At 44.8% G+C, this 18,524-nt stretch overlaps 1 protein-coding gene across 2 annotated transcripts in view; it reads right to left on the bottom strand.

Annotated features, from left to right (window-relative positions):
- The window catches only part of MARCHF8 (membrane associated ring-CH-type finger 8), a 98,538-nt gene that overhangs the window by 18,238 nt on the left and 61,776 nt on the right, over positions 1–18,524 (bottom strand). For both annotated transcript variants that reach the window (XM_074154461.1, XM_074154460.1), the window contains exon 3: positions 7,416–7,466. In XM_074154461.1, coding sequence (XP_074010562.1) covers positions 7,416–7,466 — 51 coding nt within the window. The remainder of the gene's footprint in view (positions 1–7,415; positions 7,467–18,524) is intronic.

The following is an 18,524-nucleotide window of genomic DNA, read 5'->3' as shown; positions in this document are numbered from 1 at the left end:
CTTAGAGCCCCTTCCAGTCCCTAAAGGGGGCTACAGGAGAGATGGGGAGGGACTCTTGATCAGGGAGGGGAGCCATAGGACGAGGCATAATGATTTTAAACTGAAAGAGGGGAGATTTAGATTAGATACCAGAAAGAAATTCTTTCCTGTGAGGGTGGTGAGGCACTGGAACAGGCTGCCCAGAGAAGCTGTGGCTGCCCCATCCCTGGAGGGGTTCAAGGCCAGGCTGGATGGGGCTTTGAGCAGCCTGGTCTGGTGGAAGGTGTCCCTGCCCATGGCAGGGGGGTTGGAACTCAATGATCTTCAAGGTCCCTTCCAACTCTAACCATTCTATGATTCTCTGTAGGGTACCATCAGGAAGATAGATATCTTTATATAAATGTAAGCGTGTGCATATATATACGTACATATGTGCACATATACACACACTCACACACACATGGGCTGCCACAGCTGGTTGTTCTCATTCTGCCCCCACTCCATGAACAGCGTGATCTGTTGGTGAAGGAACTCAGCCTTTTCCGATTACCTACTTTGAGTACACGCTGCACACTGAAAAGCAAAAAACCCACCCTGCCTCCAAAAATAAAATCATCTTTGACGTGAGCCACAGTGAACATGTCACTGGCTTGGGTACATTCCAAGATAACCTGATTATCCGAGATGGCACTTCTGGATATAGTTGCTGTCGTCTCACTCTGGGCTGCACTTTAGTACTAGCAATTATACCTCATTTTAAAGAACAGGGCTTGTCACAGTCTAAAAACCTTATTAAATTGTTCATTGAAGGTTAAAAGTCAGAAACAACTTAACTCCAGAAGAATTCCTCCACTGATTAGAAGTCTGAAGGAACTTCAGCACAAGGAGCTTCAGACAAACACCAATTTAGCAATAGAGCAAGGAGCCAAACACTCCACAACCCAAATTTCAACCTGGCGCCTCGATTATGGGTTCGCCTTTATTTTACACTGTGATGAACCCGTTTCAAAACCATGATCTTCTGTTGGGCTGAAATAAAATAAAATAAGAGACCGTGGTTTCTGTCTGCCTCTTCCCCATAAGAGCAGCAGCAGCACAGCGATGGTCTTCTACGCTCAGCCAACTCCAACTACCACCATCCCTCTGGGGATTAAAGAGACACCACAGTAGGTGTTGGTCAAGTGGAGACATCTCCCACCACTGCCCCAGAGCTCCCCGGTCCCAAGCACAACCAGTGATGGATGCCCACCACCTTCAGTCACCACCACCCCAAGCAACGCCCCCCTGCCCAGTGATGCTTCTTCAGCACCGAGATCTGCCATGAATGGGTCACCGGGAGTTTTGTTTGGCTCAGATTTGTCTCTCCTGGTATTAACACATCACAATGACAAATGCAGCAGAAGCACATGGGAAAGACAGAATCAGAGGGAGGGTTATCACACCCTGTGTTTTAGAAGAACTCATTTCCAAAGAGCTATTTTATCTCTCTCACACAGATCCTATTTAGATGTGAATTAAGGCGGCAAGGCTGCTGCTAGACATGATGCATCTCCAGAGGCAGCGGAAGCTCCAGGCTCTGCTCCCTCCTTAGTTTTACACCACAGAAACCAAGACCAACCACCCCATACCTGTTCCTCTGGCGGGATCTAGGTACGGACAGTGATCTAGCAAAGAAAACAGCACTGCTGGAGGCCTTGTGAAAACAAGGTGCCAAGTGTCAGTGCAAAGCTCTCCATAGCTCACCTGGTGAGTCTTCAGAGAGGGGAAGGATGTCTTCTAAAAGACCCAGGGAATCTGACTCTGTTGCGCCACCCCTGACCCATTCACCTCCCCTCCCTTTGACAGGGGCAGCCCCGGTCCCTCTCATCCGCCGTGGCAAAATTCAGCTCTGCCTGCTCTGCTGGAGAAGTCCTGAGCCTGGGCTGAAGGCAGGCAGGGAGGTCTCGATTAAACCCGAGGGACGCATCCATCATTTCTCTGGAGCCACTTGCAGAACAGATATAATTGCTTGGCTCCAGCCATCTGCCAGGATGCAACATATTTGTGTTTTCCTGCTTTCAGCAAGTGCCGTATTCCAGACACGCTGGCTGAGGGCTCTCCCTGAAGTTCACTGCAGCTGTGAGGTCTCCAATGCTCATCTCTGGAACAGACACGGTCGCGTCACCACACAAGTGCCAAAGGAGACCTCCAGCTGAACCAGCACACCCGGGCAATGAGACCAACCAGCCATGCCGACTGTACTACCCTGACATTGAGATAGCCACAACAGGCCACCGCAGACAAAGTGGGTGTTGTGAAGGGCAGACAGGCTGGTTTTGAGAGCTTTCCCTAAATATCAATGGCAGGATCAAACATCACTAACTTCTGGTCATCTCCATTAAATTCTCCCTCACCAGGCTTGTGCCATTTTGACTGGCAGCCCATATTAAAAGCAAGTGCCTTTAGCTGGGATAAGATGCATTATTAGAACGGAGAGTGGTTAAAAAAACTGGGAGAGGGAAGAAAAAAAAGATATGGGAAAGAGGTATCTGAAATTTTCAGGGTCGTCAACTCCACCATGTAATTTTGGCAACAATTTGATAGGAACCAGCAGCCCACTGATAGAAAAACTTTGTTCCATACTTTATATCATGTGTATGACTATCATTAAAATTATGGCTAGAAACTAGGAACGGAGCTGAAGTCAGCTTCGCCTCATTCTTCCTGAAGAAATCTAAAGGAGGATTCTGGCAGGAGCTCTCTCTAGAGATACCAGAGCCGGAGGCACTGGAGAAAGGAAGCTATTTATCCTTTCAAAATCTCCCCAAGCGTAATTCAACCTGCCCATAGCACAGGATGAATGTTGATTAAACCCAGTAACAACTATACAGGTTCTGCAGGGAGAAGGAAAAAAAATAATAGCATTTTGACTTAAAATCCTCCTCAAAATACCTTGAATGGACTGAGGAAACAACAGAGGAAACTCCTGCAGGTTCCTCCTTCACAGGGTGCCCTCATAGCTTTATGAAGAAAGAATCCAGCCCCAGGAGAGGGGATTTATCACAGCACAGAGAGACTATCACACTCCTTACCAACACGACTGCACGAGATGATTTCCTCTTGTGGGTGGGGGGAAAGAATATCCCTTAATCTTCACACTACACAATTTTTCCTGTCTTTTCCTTTACCCAATAGCTCAGTAGAAGGATTTTTCAATTTATTTTTTTTTTTTCCTCTTTCCCTACCCCCAGGCTCATGTACCTGATCAGAACGCCAGCTCTTTTCAGTAAGAAAAGTCATCTGATAGACTACAGGACAGCTAAGCTCCGCCACTGAGAAACCTGGGCTGCTTTTCTACGGCCGAACGCCCGCTGAATCCATCAAAGCTTCAGGCAACAGCGGACGTGTGCATTCATATGCTCTGCTAAATCTGTTCCAAGCTGATGAACAGCCTAAATGGATTTTAAATTTCATAGCAAGCTTAGGCTACCACTTTGCGCCTGCACTGGCTGCCATTCAGCCCAAGAATAATTTAATACTTTACACTGCGCTTCTGCTCAAAAGATAAAACTGTACAGGTCTTCAGAAAAGACAAAGCATTTGCATTTTTTAAGGAGTGCATTTTTTTATCCCTTCGCGGTGATCTCAGTATTAGCATTTTCAAAGTTTACGCCTTAGAGTGCTACAAAAACAAGACTACGAAGTGCTCCCCCACTACGTTAAAATCAGCCCTCAGACGGCAGGAACAGCACACAGATGACCCGAAGATATTTCCATACATCACATCAGTTTCAGGATATATCAGACACTTTAAAGCTAAACAATATCACTAATTTGAGGACAACTCTTTACAAACCGGCTCTGTTAGTGACCTCGTTTAATCTGCTTGTAAAGCACAATTCCTTTATCTAAGAGCAGAGGGCATGAATTACCACCCCTGTGAAAATCCCTTTTTTTAGCTGCTCGCAGTGACTCGCTGTGTTTGAGGGTCAATTTCATCTACATTTAGAGGACGAAGCTTCTGTAAAGCTTAATTTAAAAATTTTAATTTTTAATTAATTTAATTTAAAAAGCTCTGTGTGGCTTGTAGGATGAAGTCATTTACCAGTGAACAGCAGCTTCTTGGCAAAATCGCCGGCTTTGGGTAAACAGTTGAGATGTGGATGTGGGCTGTACACCCACCCCGTGCCAATCGGGGGGGTGGGGGGGTTCAATCAGCATCACTGTGCTTGAACCGGGCAAGTTGGGAATTGGGCCATGTCCAAGTCCCATGACTAAATCAACCCAACCTTCCTGAAAAAAAAACCCCAAAAACCCCTGATTTTCTTTTTTTTCTTTTAAATTTCAAAACAAACACAGAAAAGATTCCAGAAATCCCAATGCTTCACGCGGAGCAGATTTAAAAGGAGCTTTTGAAATACATATGCCAAAAAAGCCAAGAAGGGCCTGGAGGACTGGAGGAACGCCACATCCCCCAGTGGGCAACAGACTGCTCGAAACCCAATGGCACCACATGAAGATCCTCCTACCTCTTATTCCCTACTCTTTTTTTTTTTGCTGCTTCTAGCCAAGAATTCAGGTGACTGTTTTTTCTCGGCCTGGCCACATGTCCTAACATCTCTTCAGCCTCTCTTAGCATCTGCCTCTTGGAGAACTGCCTTTTGGTCCCTTCCTCCCAAGGGATGGCTCCACCTGGCCCCAACCCTTGGGGTCCGTCTTCGGAGAGGTTCTTCCACCTCTCATTTTCAGCGGCACCATCTGTCTGCTTCCCTCCTCCACCACTTTTAGCCCTCGGGCGTTGCTTTCCTTGGTGACACCGAGCCACACAGCATCCTCTCTTGGCCGGAGGCTGAGTTCTGACTCAACCCTTTCCACTCATAGCACATTCTGCAACTGAGAGCAGTGGGAAAGACACACAGTAATAATCACAGCGGGTTCGTAATGACACAGCAGCCCCAGAAAGGCTTTGAATTGAGTGCCAGCGCCAAGCCTTTGTAGCAGGTTTGCTACATCGCTACGCTGTAAGCCAGATTTGGGTGGAAAAATTAGAGCTGAAACAGTCACTTGCAGGAAGCGTGATCATTATTTCCGTACACACGCACATCAACATATCTGGAAATGCAGCATATAATTGATTAAACTCAACTTTGGTTAAATAGCTCCTCTTAAAATGGTGTAGTGTCAACAAGCTCTGAGGATTTCAGAAAGGGCGATACAGGCTGCCAAGGATTTCCATCCTTCTTCCTTTACAATCTGCCTTTTGGGTCAGGTTGTTACACTATTCTAAACCAAAAATAAAAGGCACCTTCCCAGTAAACCTCAGAACTAATGAAAAATTTTCCATGTACTTAAGCTTCCACGCAGCATCCCACTACTATAATCTTCCTGCTTTGTCCTAAAAATTGCTTGAAAGAGCCAACCCACCCAAAGATGGCAAAATAAATTGTTGCAGCTTAGCACTGAACTGCCTGGATGTGCAAGGAGGCGTTTGGGTGTATGAGGCAAACCAGGGGAATCACAGAATGGTTTGGGTTGGAAGGGACCTTCAAGATCATCCAGTTCCAACCCCCTGCCCTGGGCAGGGACACCTCCCACCAGACCAGGTTGCTCAAAGCCCCATCCAGCCTGGCCTTGAACCCCTCCAGGGATGGGGCAGCCACAGCTTCTCTGGGCAACCTGGGCCAGTGTCTCACCACGCTCATGATGATTCCACCCATGGGACTTTCACCTCTTGCCCTTGTTAGGCGGCCTCTCCAGAGTGGAGTAGGTGCATGGAATGGATCAGAGGCGACGGAGGAGCAGTATGAACATCGATACCTCTGGGAAAATCACGTTTGCAACCAAAAAGTCTCACCCGTTGAACTGGCAAAGCTGCCTTTTGACCCCCTTGAGAACTTCAGCTTTTGCAACACACAGCAATCGTGTTGAACCTTTCAGTGTTTTGAGATGGACGCAAATATTGATGTCTCACTTGCCAGCGCTCCCAGGGAGAGCTTTGCCAGAGTGCAAGGTCCTTCCCAGTGCACTGCCACGCTACCAGTTCTCCATGAATTAAGGATGAACCGTGCAGCTTCATCTGGGCACCAAACTGCTGCTGCCAAAAGGCTTGATGGGCTGAATTTCAGACACTCTTGGAAAAGTACAGTGACACTTAATGATAAAACTACCATCTCTGCTGAACAATGCCTGAAAAATCCAATTAAGGATCCCTAAGAGGAGAAGAACCAGGGAAAGAAGGAACAGGCACAATCCCATTTTAGAAGAGCACAGATGAGAAGTTATACTCAACATGACATTTATTTCAAAATCCAAATGTGAATGCACATTTTCTGATGCTGAATGCAAAACACAGTCCCACATCACTCTGTGATAACACCACCTTCAGCTCGGCCAATACCTTGGTGCACTGGAAAGTTGCCCTCCTCGTTATTTAAGACACCCTGTAATCTCATCTTTCTGCTCCAAAGTGAAAGTTGTCCGTGCCCATACAAACCCTAAATGAAGTGCAGCCACTGTTTCCTCTGCTGGAGATAGGTATGAATTGCTTCCTGTATCTTAAAGTACCCAGAATAGAAAAAAAGGGAACTTGAGCTTGTCACAGCCATGATGACTAAGTCTCTCATTAAAAATCACTATTACCAATGTCATCAACTGTGGCAACGAAGGGCTGAGGCTTACGCACCCCGTGCAAAACACTGGTCAACCAGCACAGCCTTGCTTGCACGAAAGCTTTAAGTGTACTTGTGTAAACAAAAAGGTGTCAGGCTTCCAGCTAATTAAAAAAATACCCTTCTCATTTGTAATGCAGAAGTAGGAGTAGAGTACGTATTGTAATAAGTTATCTTGGACAGAAGATATTGTGCTTTTGATGTGTCCATCACACACAGAAGTGTGATTACACCGGGCAGAGCACTGCGCTTCCCTTGCAAGACCTGGGCTTGTAATAGCAAACATTTAAAAATACTTACACGGTCAAGCCTGGAGAACAATGCATTTCGTGGCACTAACAATAATTCAGGGTTGAAGTGACAATAAAATAACGTTTAGCTACATATCCAATACACGTTACGGGACGCATGGCTATACATATCTTGCAGAGAACACTGTATCAGATAGCTTATGATATAAAAGAACATACTTGAGTGATGTTTTTGGAGCGATTTCCCCCCCAAGATAAGATCTCGGGCATCTGTCATCTATCTTGCTCCTACCAAGCTACAGAGGCTGACAGTGTGAAAGAGAAAACCTACTGTAGCTTCCATTTCATTTGACCTGTAAAGAGAGTCTGCAGAACACCAGAGAGCTCTAACGTTTCACGAGTGACTACCGATGACAGACAGTCACAAGAAGCATTTTCTACTGGCCACGTTGCTGCGTGTATCGCCCCAGTTTCGACATGAAAAGCAATCCCAGTATCCCCAAGTTTATTCAAGACCGAATTACGTCGGGGAACATACCTTTGAGATGTTACTCGAGCGGCTCACGGAATGCCCCAAAGCCTTCTCATTCTGAAAGAGGAAGAACGGGATCATTGCAGCAACAAATCACAGTTAGGAGGATATTTTACAGCTGGTATTAGAAACCAAATTCTATGAAGAAAGTCTTACAGCTGTGGCTTTTTAGGATGTTGCTTCTATTGACATATATGATAATCACTAAATTGCTTAGTTTGCTTAACAAGGTATTACCTTGCAGAAAAATCACAAAGGCAAGACAAGTACAAACTGAGAAATACTAGAACAACTCTTTCTTCTCTCTGTGAACACTGCAAAGCCCTCTTCTCAGATGGCATCTATTTTGGAAAGGATATTTCTCAGCCCTGCTTCACCTACACCTAAAGGCAAACACCCAACCACTAAAATGGAAAGCTTTTGCTTAAAAACTTGCTTAAAACCACCCAAAAGTATCAGAGTGATGTCCGGAGACAATTGTGAATAACCACATGCGTGTCATTTCAGGAGACACAGCAGAATCACCAAGGAACTTCCTATTTACCACAGAACTCAGAATTAAACTGGAAATATCGTATAAGATGGAAACGCAGAAGCTGCAATTCTCAAAACTGAAATCAGTGACGACTGTAAGTGCTAATTACTTTTCCGTGTGCCGACCCTGAATGATAAGGGTGGCGATATTATCTCCTACCAAAATAAACTGCAGTTTTCACCAAGATATTTCATCCTTTAAGGGCTCCCAGGTTCTGAACATCAGTTTGCCATAATTGTAACTGGACACAAACTGGGAAGAGCCTAGAAATTGCTCTGCAAAAACTTTTCTGAGTAAAGTCTGAGAAGAAATACATTTTTTTCCTACACAAATATCACAAACGAGGCAAGTCATAACATTTGGTTACAGATAAATATCTATCTGCCTCTAAGTCTGTGAGGTTGGGATGCAAATTGGTTTGAGATTTAAACCTTCTGAAAAAAGGATAAATTTACTACTTTCTCCCATGGGCTCTATGCTGAGTAAGAGTTTCCAGATGTACATCTTTTCATATGGGGTTTTAGGAACCAAACCCTTTCACCTTGATTCCTGAAGATAATTTAACCGAACAGAGACACTTTGACAGCACCCTCTTCCAGTTCTCATTGCATTGATCAGACAGAGCTTGAGTCCTGAGTGTATAACAAATGGGAACATAGAAAAACCACCCCAAAATGGTTACCTGCAGCTACTCCTAGATCAGCTTGGATATAGCACACTGGTTTTAGACCCCCTGGCCTACGGTTTGTCACAATTCAAGTGACGTTCATAGAATCACAGAATGGTTTAAGTTGGAAGGGACCTTAAAGACCATCGAGTTCCAACCCCCTGCCATGTGTAGGGACACCTCCCACCAGACCAGGTTGCTCAAAGCCCCATCCAGCCTGGTCTTCAATGACTGAAGCCCACATCAAGTCAGCCCAGATGGCTGGGCACCCGGATGCTACACCCGCGCTTGGAGATCCCCGTCCTCCCAGACACTTCTTCCTACTGCACATCCCCAGAGCAACTTCAGAGCTTTGTGTTGGGAAAAAGAGAAGGCAAGGCAACAAACTTCAGCATGTGCTTCCAAAAGCAGGCAGTTCCTTCCTTACAACACCAGTTGCCTCTCAACGCAGTCCTGGGCACTGCCTCAGTTCAGGGATATAAAATGCACTTCCTCCCTTAAAAATGTGAGGAAATAAGTACAGTGCTCTGAAATCCTCTGTATGTAGGAGTTTGAGTACCCAGAAGACAGTAAAACAGTTTTTCAGAAGAACGGAGGAGAAGCGACCAGGGAACCCCCTGGCAGTTTTGACTGATGGCCAAGGACCGCTTTAAGGTCTGGACCATCGACCTCAATGCCAGATTTGCATACTGCGAGGCTGAGTTTGATTTTTGAGATGATTATGAGCTTTGGCTACACAGATAACAGTATTCCTGGAACAGAAACAAACACATGAAGACACACCCCCAACTCCCCCCAAAAAATATGGACATGATGCTTATGTCAAGACTAACATTGGATGGGACTACTGCCAGAACCAGTACGGCTAAGAATTGCCTCCAACCCTAAGGGAAGGACCTAGCTGATTCCATCAAAGGCAGTGTAACTATAGCAACAGGAAAAAAAAAAAAGTTCATTGAAGCTTCAGAAGACGGGAGGAAGAAAAAAGGGGGCAGGGACACGTTCTCAAGCTCTGACGAAGAGAGACCAACACAAACTGGCGAGCACAAAGACTTGTCATTGCGTATGTGCGAGGTGTGGGGCGAAGCAGGCCACGCTTGGCCCTTCTAGGGACGCGTGGGAGGTAAACAAAGCATGGCTATGTGGGACAAGGGAAAAGAAAACGGTAGTGAAGAACAGGACCTGCGGCCAAGAAGTCTGCCTGAAGGAACACATACAGCTCCGCACCGGTGATAGCCCCAAATCCAGCCCCAGGTGTCAAAGACTTCTAGGTGACATTCCTAAAGACAAAATCAGACAGAGCAGAGGTTCCTCACACTAACTCAATGCTCCCCGAGTACCACCGTCTAGCTGAAGAAGATGCCTGCAAGGGAGCCTGACCGAACTTAGACAGGCACCTGTGTTGAAAAGGATGTGCTAAAATTCAACAAGCGCAAACAAGCTGGAGGACAAGACCTACATTTGCACAACACAGTAAATGATGCAGAGCAAATATACCCTTCGCCGTGCCGCAGAAACTAGTCTTTCTGCTCTGCTCCCAGAGCTGATTTTATCTGATGAATGCCAGGAGCCTCTAAGAGACAGATGCTCATATTATCTTTATTGATCTATAGTTGGAAACGTACCCATCAGAGGTTTCGGTCAGTAGATGACGGCGAACAGTTGGGTTTGTTATTGAAATAATGATCATTTCTAAACAAAAAAGCGGTCTTGAAAGATATTCCCTTAAGCGTTATGAACTGCATGTGATCATATATTGAAGTATAGGGTGGTTTTTCTACAGGACTCCTGGCCACCTAAGCCCACTTTCACGTCTCAGAGCCTTTAACACACAAAGCTGGTACGTCCGTAAAGTCAACAGGAAATCCACTACAGCCACAGCCCAGGTTGGCCAAATTCTGTAGTCTACTGGGCCACGTACTGACAAGCAGGAGGAGCATCAACTCACCAATATTTTCCAGGAGTGACAACCAACCCAACAGCCAGTACCAGATCCGACAGGGACTTGCGAATATACACACATTCTCCAGTCTGGTTGGCCTGTCCATGACCCCATCACCCAGAGAAAACTGCTCCAACCCTTGGACACCAACTGACCCTGTCTTGGTCCGTCTTCTAATCAGGAACATTTTTTGAAACAGCTACTCCAAGTTCCCCAGTTTACACGCATGCGGACTTTAAAACGTGTTGGGCTGAAAGCAGATAAACAGCCGAATTTTGCTGTGCAACAGCAATTCCCTGTTCACTGTGACCACTCAAGTAGCTCCCCTGCTGAAGGAACGTACAGTCCTTCCTTACCAGCTTCTGGACAGGATCAAAAAAATTATTTATTTTTTAAAAAAAATCATTAAACAGCAACAGAAACACCTCTAAGTAACACAGCTCATGAAGCCTAGCTGTGCTGCTCAATTCTCTTTTACAGACAAAATAATAAGCATCTATCCTTCAGGAAAAAGCTCTGCAGAAGCTATTAAACAGAGCCAGTGCTGGCTGGTGTTTCCCATGCTGCGATACATTAAGGATGCCATATGTTTTCCAGTCATTAAGACAGAAAAGAGCTGTAAAGCCATGGAGGGAGCTCCTGGAATAGGTAGATTTTAATCAGAATCACAAAATCATAGAATGGTTAGAGTTAGAAGACCTTAAAGATCATCAAGTTCCAACCCCCCTGCCATGGGCAGGAACACCTCCCACCAGGCCAGGTTGCTCAAAGCCCCATCCAGCCTGGCCCTGAACCCCTCCAGGGATGGGGCAGCCACAGCTTCTCTGGGCAACCTGGGCCAGGGTCTCACCACCCTCACAGGAAAGAATTTCTTCCCGATATCTAATCTAAATCTCCCCTCTTTCAATTTAAAACCGTTACCCCTCGTCCTATCACTACATTCCCTGATAAAGAGGGACAATTGGCAGACACAAGTACTGAGTGAGGAACAGAAACATCAAATAGATAAAAACTATTTCAAAGGCAAATAAACAAAAGGTCACTTTTCACACCATATCCATCACCGGTACAGTCATTCTGGGATCTTCTACCAATTATTCACAAATTAACACCGACATGGGAGTGGCAAGGCTAAGCTTCTATTTTGGTACTATCACTGCCCAACAAATAAAGGTCTTTTAGAGACTTTTTCTAGCATGTTCTCATTGAGCAGTGATACATATTCTAGCCTGGTAATTACAGCTCCAAACAAGCTCTCCTTCCTTTTGGCAAAAGCGTTAGTCTTTGCACTTGAATGAAAGGTCAAGACAGATGCAGCATCTGCCAGCATGGACCATGCAATTATCACCAGTTAAAGCGAGTGTCAGTCTACTCCAGCAGATCGCTCTTTCCGTATGGGATAATGGGAACCCTGCCTTTCAAAATCATCCTACTCAACTAGAACCACCTGGCAGGCACTTAAAAAAAAATAATCTAGATAGGAAAAAATTACAAGTGCAACTTGTAACTTCTCCTGAGCCACTCACTGCCAGCTGCTGCTCCGAGGTCCCCATCGGAGCCTGGCTTGAGGGAAACAGAGAGGAAGGCAGAAGCAGGGAAATGACTGAAAACCAGAAAAACTGCTACCCACTCCTACACTGACATGTTTCTCTAAACTCTGGATCCACTTGTTTGCCATTGCCTGAACCCCCCTCCCAACTTCCCTTTCTTTTTCTGTCTTCCCTTTGAATTTGCTCCCTACTGTGAGAGACAGAGCAGCAGTTGCTTCAGGTCACATCTGCTTTCCTGCAGGGCTCCTCATCTCACCTTTTCCACCTTGCTGGCTCACCTTCCCTTCTGCCACTGTTCCTTGGTTACTCTCACATGACACCTCTCCCTTCGCAGGTCAGAGATCTAGGAGCTGACACCTCCCTCCCATCTTCCCTTTTCCATATCCAGCACTTCAAGATATTTCACCCTTGCTTCCCAGCGATAACATACTCATTTTCCACTAAGCACACCAGCTATGTGACTTACACAGCCAAACCCAGCAGCCTTGTGAACCCCAAAACACCAGTTTCTATCACCTGAGCCAGGAGAAGGCTTCCCACCATGGATAACAATTCATAGAATGGGTTGGGTTGGAAGGAACCTTTAAAGATCATCTTGTCCCAACCCCCCTGCCATAGGCATGGACATCCCCCAATAGACCAGGTAAATTCAGGCAGTCACAGTTGCTCTTGTGCCCTGAAAATCCCAAAGCATCACATTGACCTTTCTCCAAACTCAGCTGCAGACTCAATGCCGGCTCAACAAGTGGGCACCCTACGGAAATACCACTTGGATGTCCTTGCCAGCATGGACGGACAGAAACACCTTGGTAAAATGGCTTGGGTTTTATGTTTCCAACATTTTGGTTTTCAGTCATTAAGGCAGGTAAATAGAAGACAATAGAGCGAAGTAGTCTCATACCTTCTGTAGCCTTCTTCTGGCTACATCCCTGACCACACACCTACGGTCAGTCCTAATTATGGCTAATACTAAACCCATCTTTATCTCTGCCCATAGTCTTTGAGAAGAAACTCAAGCCAGATCCCAATGTTTTAGCAAGGTGATTTTTATTCTCTTTCATTCTGAGAAAGGGGGGCAGAGGACACCAGAAGAGGGTCCTCCTTCCTCCTCAAGCCACCAATGGTTCTGCATGAACCCAGAATATGCCCAAAGTCTTAATTCTCTAACACATCAGTGACCCAATAGGGCACTATATTCCCCATTTTGCAATACAGATTTTATGCTACATTATCTTACGTGATAAAATGGATTAAGATCCTCATCTAATGATAGGAGTTCTCCAACTAAGATCTCAGTAATGAAGGGCAGTGTCCCTTGTTTTGGACGATGTTCTTACTGCAATGCCCCAGCCGCTGATCCCTATGAGGTAAGTACTAATGCCTCAACCCAAGAGAGACACAGTTAAACAAACCAGGGCAGAGTGGCCAGGGTACTGTCCACTTGTGGTTTTCAACCTGGAATCTGAAAGCCATTTTAATCTCATTTTGTGCATTACAATTGCATTTTACAATGACAGTTTAAGCACCAGATCGGTACGTAGTGAAATTAGATACTGACATCAACCATGAGTGGCATGGGCACCATTTCAACAAAGTCTTCTGGGTAAATGGTTGCTTTCCTTAATAAAAAACTTGGCAGAAGATAATGAATAAGTAATAATTGCTCCCATTCATGCAGCAATTCTCATTCTTAGACCTTATGAAAATTACAGAATGGGACACAGAATGGCATTGCTTGAAATGGTGAGGATCTGAAGTGCTGAGTAGCCAAACGAAAGCTTACAAGAATCAGAGCTACAAAGACGATGAGCAGACTAGAACATCTCTCTTAACGAGGAAAGGCTGAGGGGCTTAGGTCTTCTTAGTTTGGAGAAGACTGAGAGGGGATCTGATCAACGTCTAGAAATACTTAAAGGGTGGGTGTCAGGAGGATGGGGCCAGTCTTTTTTCAGTGGTGCCCAGGGACAGGACAAGAGGGAACGGGCACAAACTTGAACACAGGAAGTTCCATCTGAACATGAGGAGGAACTTCTTTCCTGTGAGGGTGGCAGAGCCCTGGAAGAGGCTGCCCAGAGAGGTGGTGGAGTCTCCGTCTCTGGAGACATTCCAAACCAATCTGGATATTTTCATGTGCACCCTGCTGTGGGTGACCCTGCTCTGGCAGGGGGTTGGACTGGATGATCTCCAGAGGTCTCTTCCAACACCATACCATTCTGTGGTTCTTTGAATGACCCTTGCACGGCAAAGCAGGAAGTCAAGAGTGAAACTCGGTTCATTCATCAAGTCCCATGAATGCAAAGCTGTTGTACAAACATGCAGTCGTACACACCCAGGTACTGCTCCAGGTTTCATAACTCTGTCATTTCCTAAAAATCTCTTCCCAAAATTTATGCAAATCTTGCACTGCAACCTGAACAGTAGAAATGAAAAAGAACACAGGCTTTTGGTTTGAGAGAGGGGTTGTTCTTGTTTGTTGACGAGATTGGCATGTGCATTTAATTGTCTGAAGGGGATAGAACGAGAGGAAAGAAATGGGAGAAGGCTTAGTGAGCTATTTTCTTCATATGTCAAAACCAATGGATTGTCAAATTACAAAAGCTTTGTCAGCATCTTGTGACTGACAGAACCCAACATTTAATTACTTCAGTAGGAAATGGTATTTTGCATCATACCCACTGAAGATGGCCTTTATTTCTTTGGCAGTCACCAGGGCACCACGGAAGAGCAATAAGCTTACTAGAAGTTTATAAAGCCAGTGATTGGCAAACTTTTAAGCCTTGCTCATTTCAAATTTTTGTCCATAAAATATGATGAAATATCATCAAGGTTCATCCATGATTCTTGCGTGCAGCTGGAAGAGTAATGAAAGGAAGAATAATGCCATCTAATCAAAGAAGAGTAACGGATTTATGCCTTGCATCCCTGCTCTCGCGGAGTATTTACCCCCAGACACTGGAAACTAAGGGGGGGTGATGGAAATCACACGACCTGTTCCCTTTTTTTTCCCTCCTGGAGACCCAGTATAAATACTGAAAAAGGAACGCAAACAATCTGCCCTGTCCATTTAGTCCAGTATTTCCTGCTCTTGGATGATCCCACTTGATTCTCTGGGACCAGCAATTCATGAATGAGAGCAGAAACCAAATATAAGATTTCAGATTGTCCATTCACAGTGGAAAAATCTATGGCAAGTTGACTGTGGATTACACAGACACCTCACTAACTTGCTCATTCATATTCACATCAAGCCGCTTCACATAGCGGGAGACAAACTCAGAAAAACAACCTAAAGGCAAAAAACAAGGCTGGAAGTAAACCATAGGAGAATTAACAACGAGCTTTATTCCAGGTGCTGAACTTACAGCTGTGCCTGAGAACATTAGCAACAGAAACAAAATCACCAGATCATATGGCTTTAACAAGAAAAAAAAAAAAAAAAAAAAAGGACCAATGAAAGGAAAAGACGATGGACCAAATGGCTTTAATGGCAGAGTTCAGGGAATTCTACCCTTCTGTACATCTGCTTATGGATAACCTGCATTTCCAGCTGCCATGTCAAACTGGAGGTCTGATCCCCATCTCCCCTCCTCAATTGTTTGAGCCAGAGGATGAGATAAAAGCTTTCCTCTGGCTGAGCTGAGGCTGCCTCACCTGGAGGAGAAAATTTTAATTTCCGCACAAGACCGTCAAAATCTGGTACCTTTCACTAAAAAGACACTCTTTTGCACACTTTCTATATTCGCGTGCCGCATGCCCAATTTCTAACAAAGAAAGTAAACGGCGAAGTTTGGCGTCCAACATGTTTTATGGATGTTCTTATCTTGCTGTTGCCAGACAACCCGCCTGAATGGATGCACGCCTTTCTGTGATGCAACACAGAAAAATGAATCCTTCCCTCGGGGAACAAATTACATGAACTACAAAAGACATGATCCAAAAATATACACCTTTCTTGATAATGGAAGCAGCGTGCATTAACCTTACCTGTGTGACAGCAAAAATGCCTTTTCAAACAAATTCATGGATTTAAGAGCAGAAAGAGGGATGCAAACACCCAGGAAGCCAGCAATTATAAACAGATTAAAAGGAATAACGTTCTATCTTTTGTGAAGTAACAGCATTTAATGCAACTGCTGGAATTCTCATGGTACACTACACACGTCAATACGCCAAAGCAATTGACTGTTTTAAACATTCACAGATTAAAAAAAACAACCACCCTCTAGGCAACTGGTAATTTGGAATTTCTCAAGCTGCCAACAGCTATAGGAAACCGACAGCCCAGATGGACTCTCTGAAGAGCTGGCCTTTCTTGGTGGCCACACTTGCTGGAGGACCCGGCTGTGCTGTAGCTGGTGGCCCTGGGGCAGGGTGGCAGGCGGCCGTGCAGCCTTGGACGTGACACACGTGCCTCTGCTCAGCTAAAGAGGTCCACAAAGTCCCTCTGATGTCCAACTCGTATCACACCATCGAAATACACCGTTAAAACGGTGAATCACAGAATCATCTCTTAGCCAAGGTCGCAAAGGGCCTCTCGAATCTAAAACCAGATTCAGAACAATACCAGAAAACTGGATGCTTCCCAAAGCAAACATGGTAATTCAAGTTGCTTCTATTCCGCTCAAGGATTTTATCTTCTATTCCTCCCGTTCCATCTTAAGATATTCAGATTGCTTATTAACCTATTTCTGACTCCACAGACCGTAAAGGCAAACGATATTCCCTAAGGCAACAAGAGACATCACTTCCCAAATGATGCTGGGAAAGCGTTCAGGATATTTTTGGTAACACTTAACATGGTATGGCCAAAAGCACATGACAAAAGAGCTCTCGAAAGAGCACTTGTAGGTATCAGGCCCGTTCAGTAACACCTACTCGGTACAGACCAGCTTGGTTGTGCCTGAAATTTCACTTTCCCATTTCTATCAGTGCAGTTTGCAAAATATTCTGATTCGCAGCATTTCAGACTCACTTAGTGTTAAACAATCACACAAATTTAGGTAAATGAGGCACTGGGCCCTACGGATCCCATCAAAGTCACTTTGCTAAACACTGGTTAGAGTTAGATCCTTCTAAAAATCTAACCTGTGATGTTCTGGAGAGCTTAAAGCACATTAAGTTTCTTACAACAATTATTTGTAAGGTCAGAGAACACACAAAGAATAATATATGAGAAAAACAACACATTCAACCATCCTTCCTTACAGAAATAAATCAAAACTGCTTAAGGAAAACACCACTCTGGGAGGAAAGATGATTCACAGCTAAGGGAAAAGGTACTCTTCATTTAAAGGGTAGTGCATTTAAACTGCAGCACAAGAATCTTTTAAAGCATAAATCTGCTAATAAAAAATTATATTAAGTGACCATTCAGAGTCCTTGGCTAATTATCCAGGAAATTCAGGTGTCAACTGACTATTTACCCCAAGTCATTCAAAGAACATGCATGTGTGAACAGTTACATACATTATGCTTTTTAGTTAAAAAAAACAACAAACCTCCAGAAAGCATACACAGAGCCAACCACCCCCTCTTTCTCCAAGAGAGGGAATTTCCCCAATTTTTCTGCAAAAAAACTCGACGATCTTTAAGGTCCCTTCCAACCCAAATCATTCTACGATTCTATGATTTCAACTTTTTTATTTAAAGAAGCTATTGAAGAAAAAAAGATGGTATGGCCATATAGAACAAGGGGAAAGTCTTCCACAATGGCATCAAAAGCAAAATGGTGAGCTTTTCTCTCTTCAAAATGTAGCAGCAATCAACAAAGCAAACAAAATGCCAACATGGAGAAGAAACGGGTGGAAATGAACACTGAAAAAAAAACCAATGGGAGGTCATCAGCTTTTGCGTATGGTCACTAGAGGTTAAATATCGGCTTTATGGAAGCCAGGGGGAACTCCACCACTAATCCTGGCTTTATGGAAGTCCGGGGGAATTCCAGCACTATTGTCAATCACGTCAGGAGTTCGGCCTCTGTTAGTAAGAGATGCTGCAGAAATGCACAGAGTTCAGCAACAAACAACTGGCGTGGCCAACAACAAGTCCTTATATGAAGACAGCTGAAGCAACAGATCATTAAAAGTAAATAAATAAGGTGAAGAAAAGACATGTAGCCAAGTAGCAAAACTTGGCAGTTGTGTCCCACACCTTCAGAAGACCAGGCAGCAGGTGACTCACGCCAGCTATCGCTGGCTGAAACACATAGACTTGGATGAATTATTTCCTGGAGGAAGCAATAAACCAGCACTCCACGTGGACACAGCAGTCCCACCAAAACCGACAAGAAATGCCTGTGGTCTCAGGAAGACTCAAGACTGAGCGACTATCAACATCCTGATCCGAAAAAACCAAAGTATTTCAGTAACTGCAGCGGGTAGCAGGGACACTCGAGCAGATCGGAACCTAAAGCATTTTTAAA

Source organism: Numenius arquata, chromosome 10, assembly GCF_964106895.1.
Source record: "Numenius arquata chromosome 10, bNumArq3.hap1.1, whole genome shotgun sequence".
NCBI classification, from domain to species: Eukaryota; Metazoa; Chordata; class Aves; order Charadriiformes; family Scolopacidae; genus Numenius; species Numenius arquata.
The sequence above is the reverse complement of the archived record's forward strand: the minus strand, read 5'-3'. Positions and strand labels throughout refer to the sequence as shown.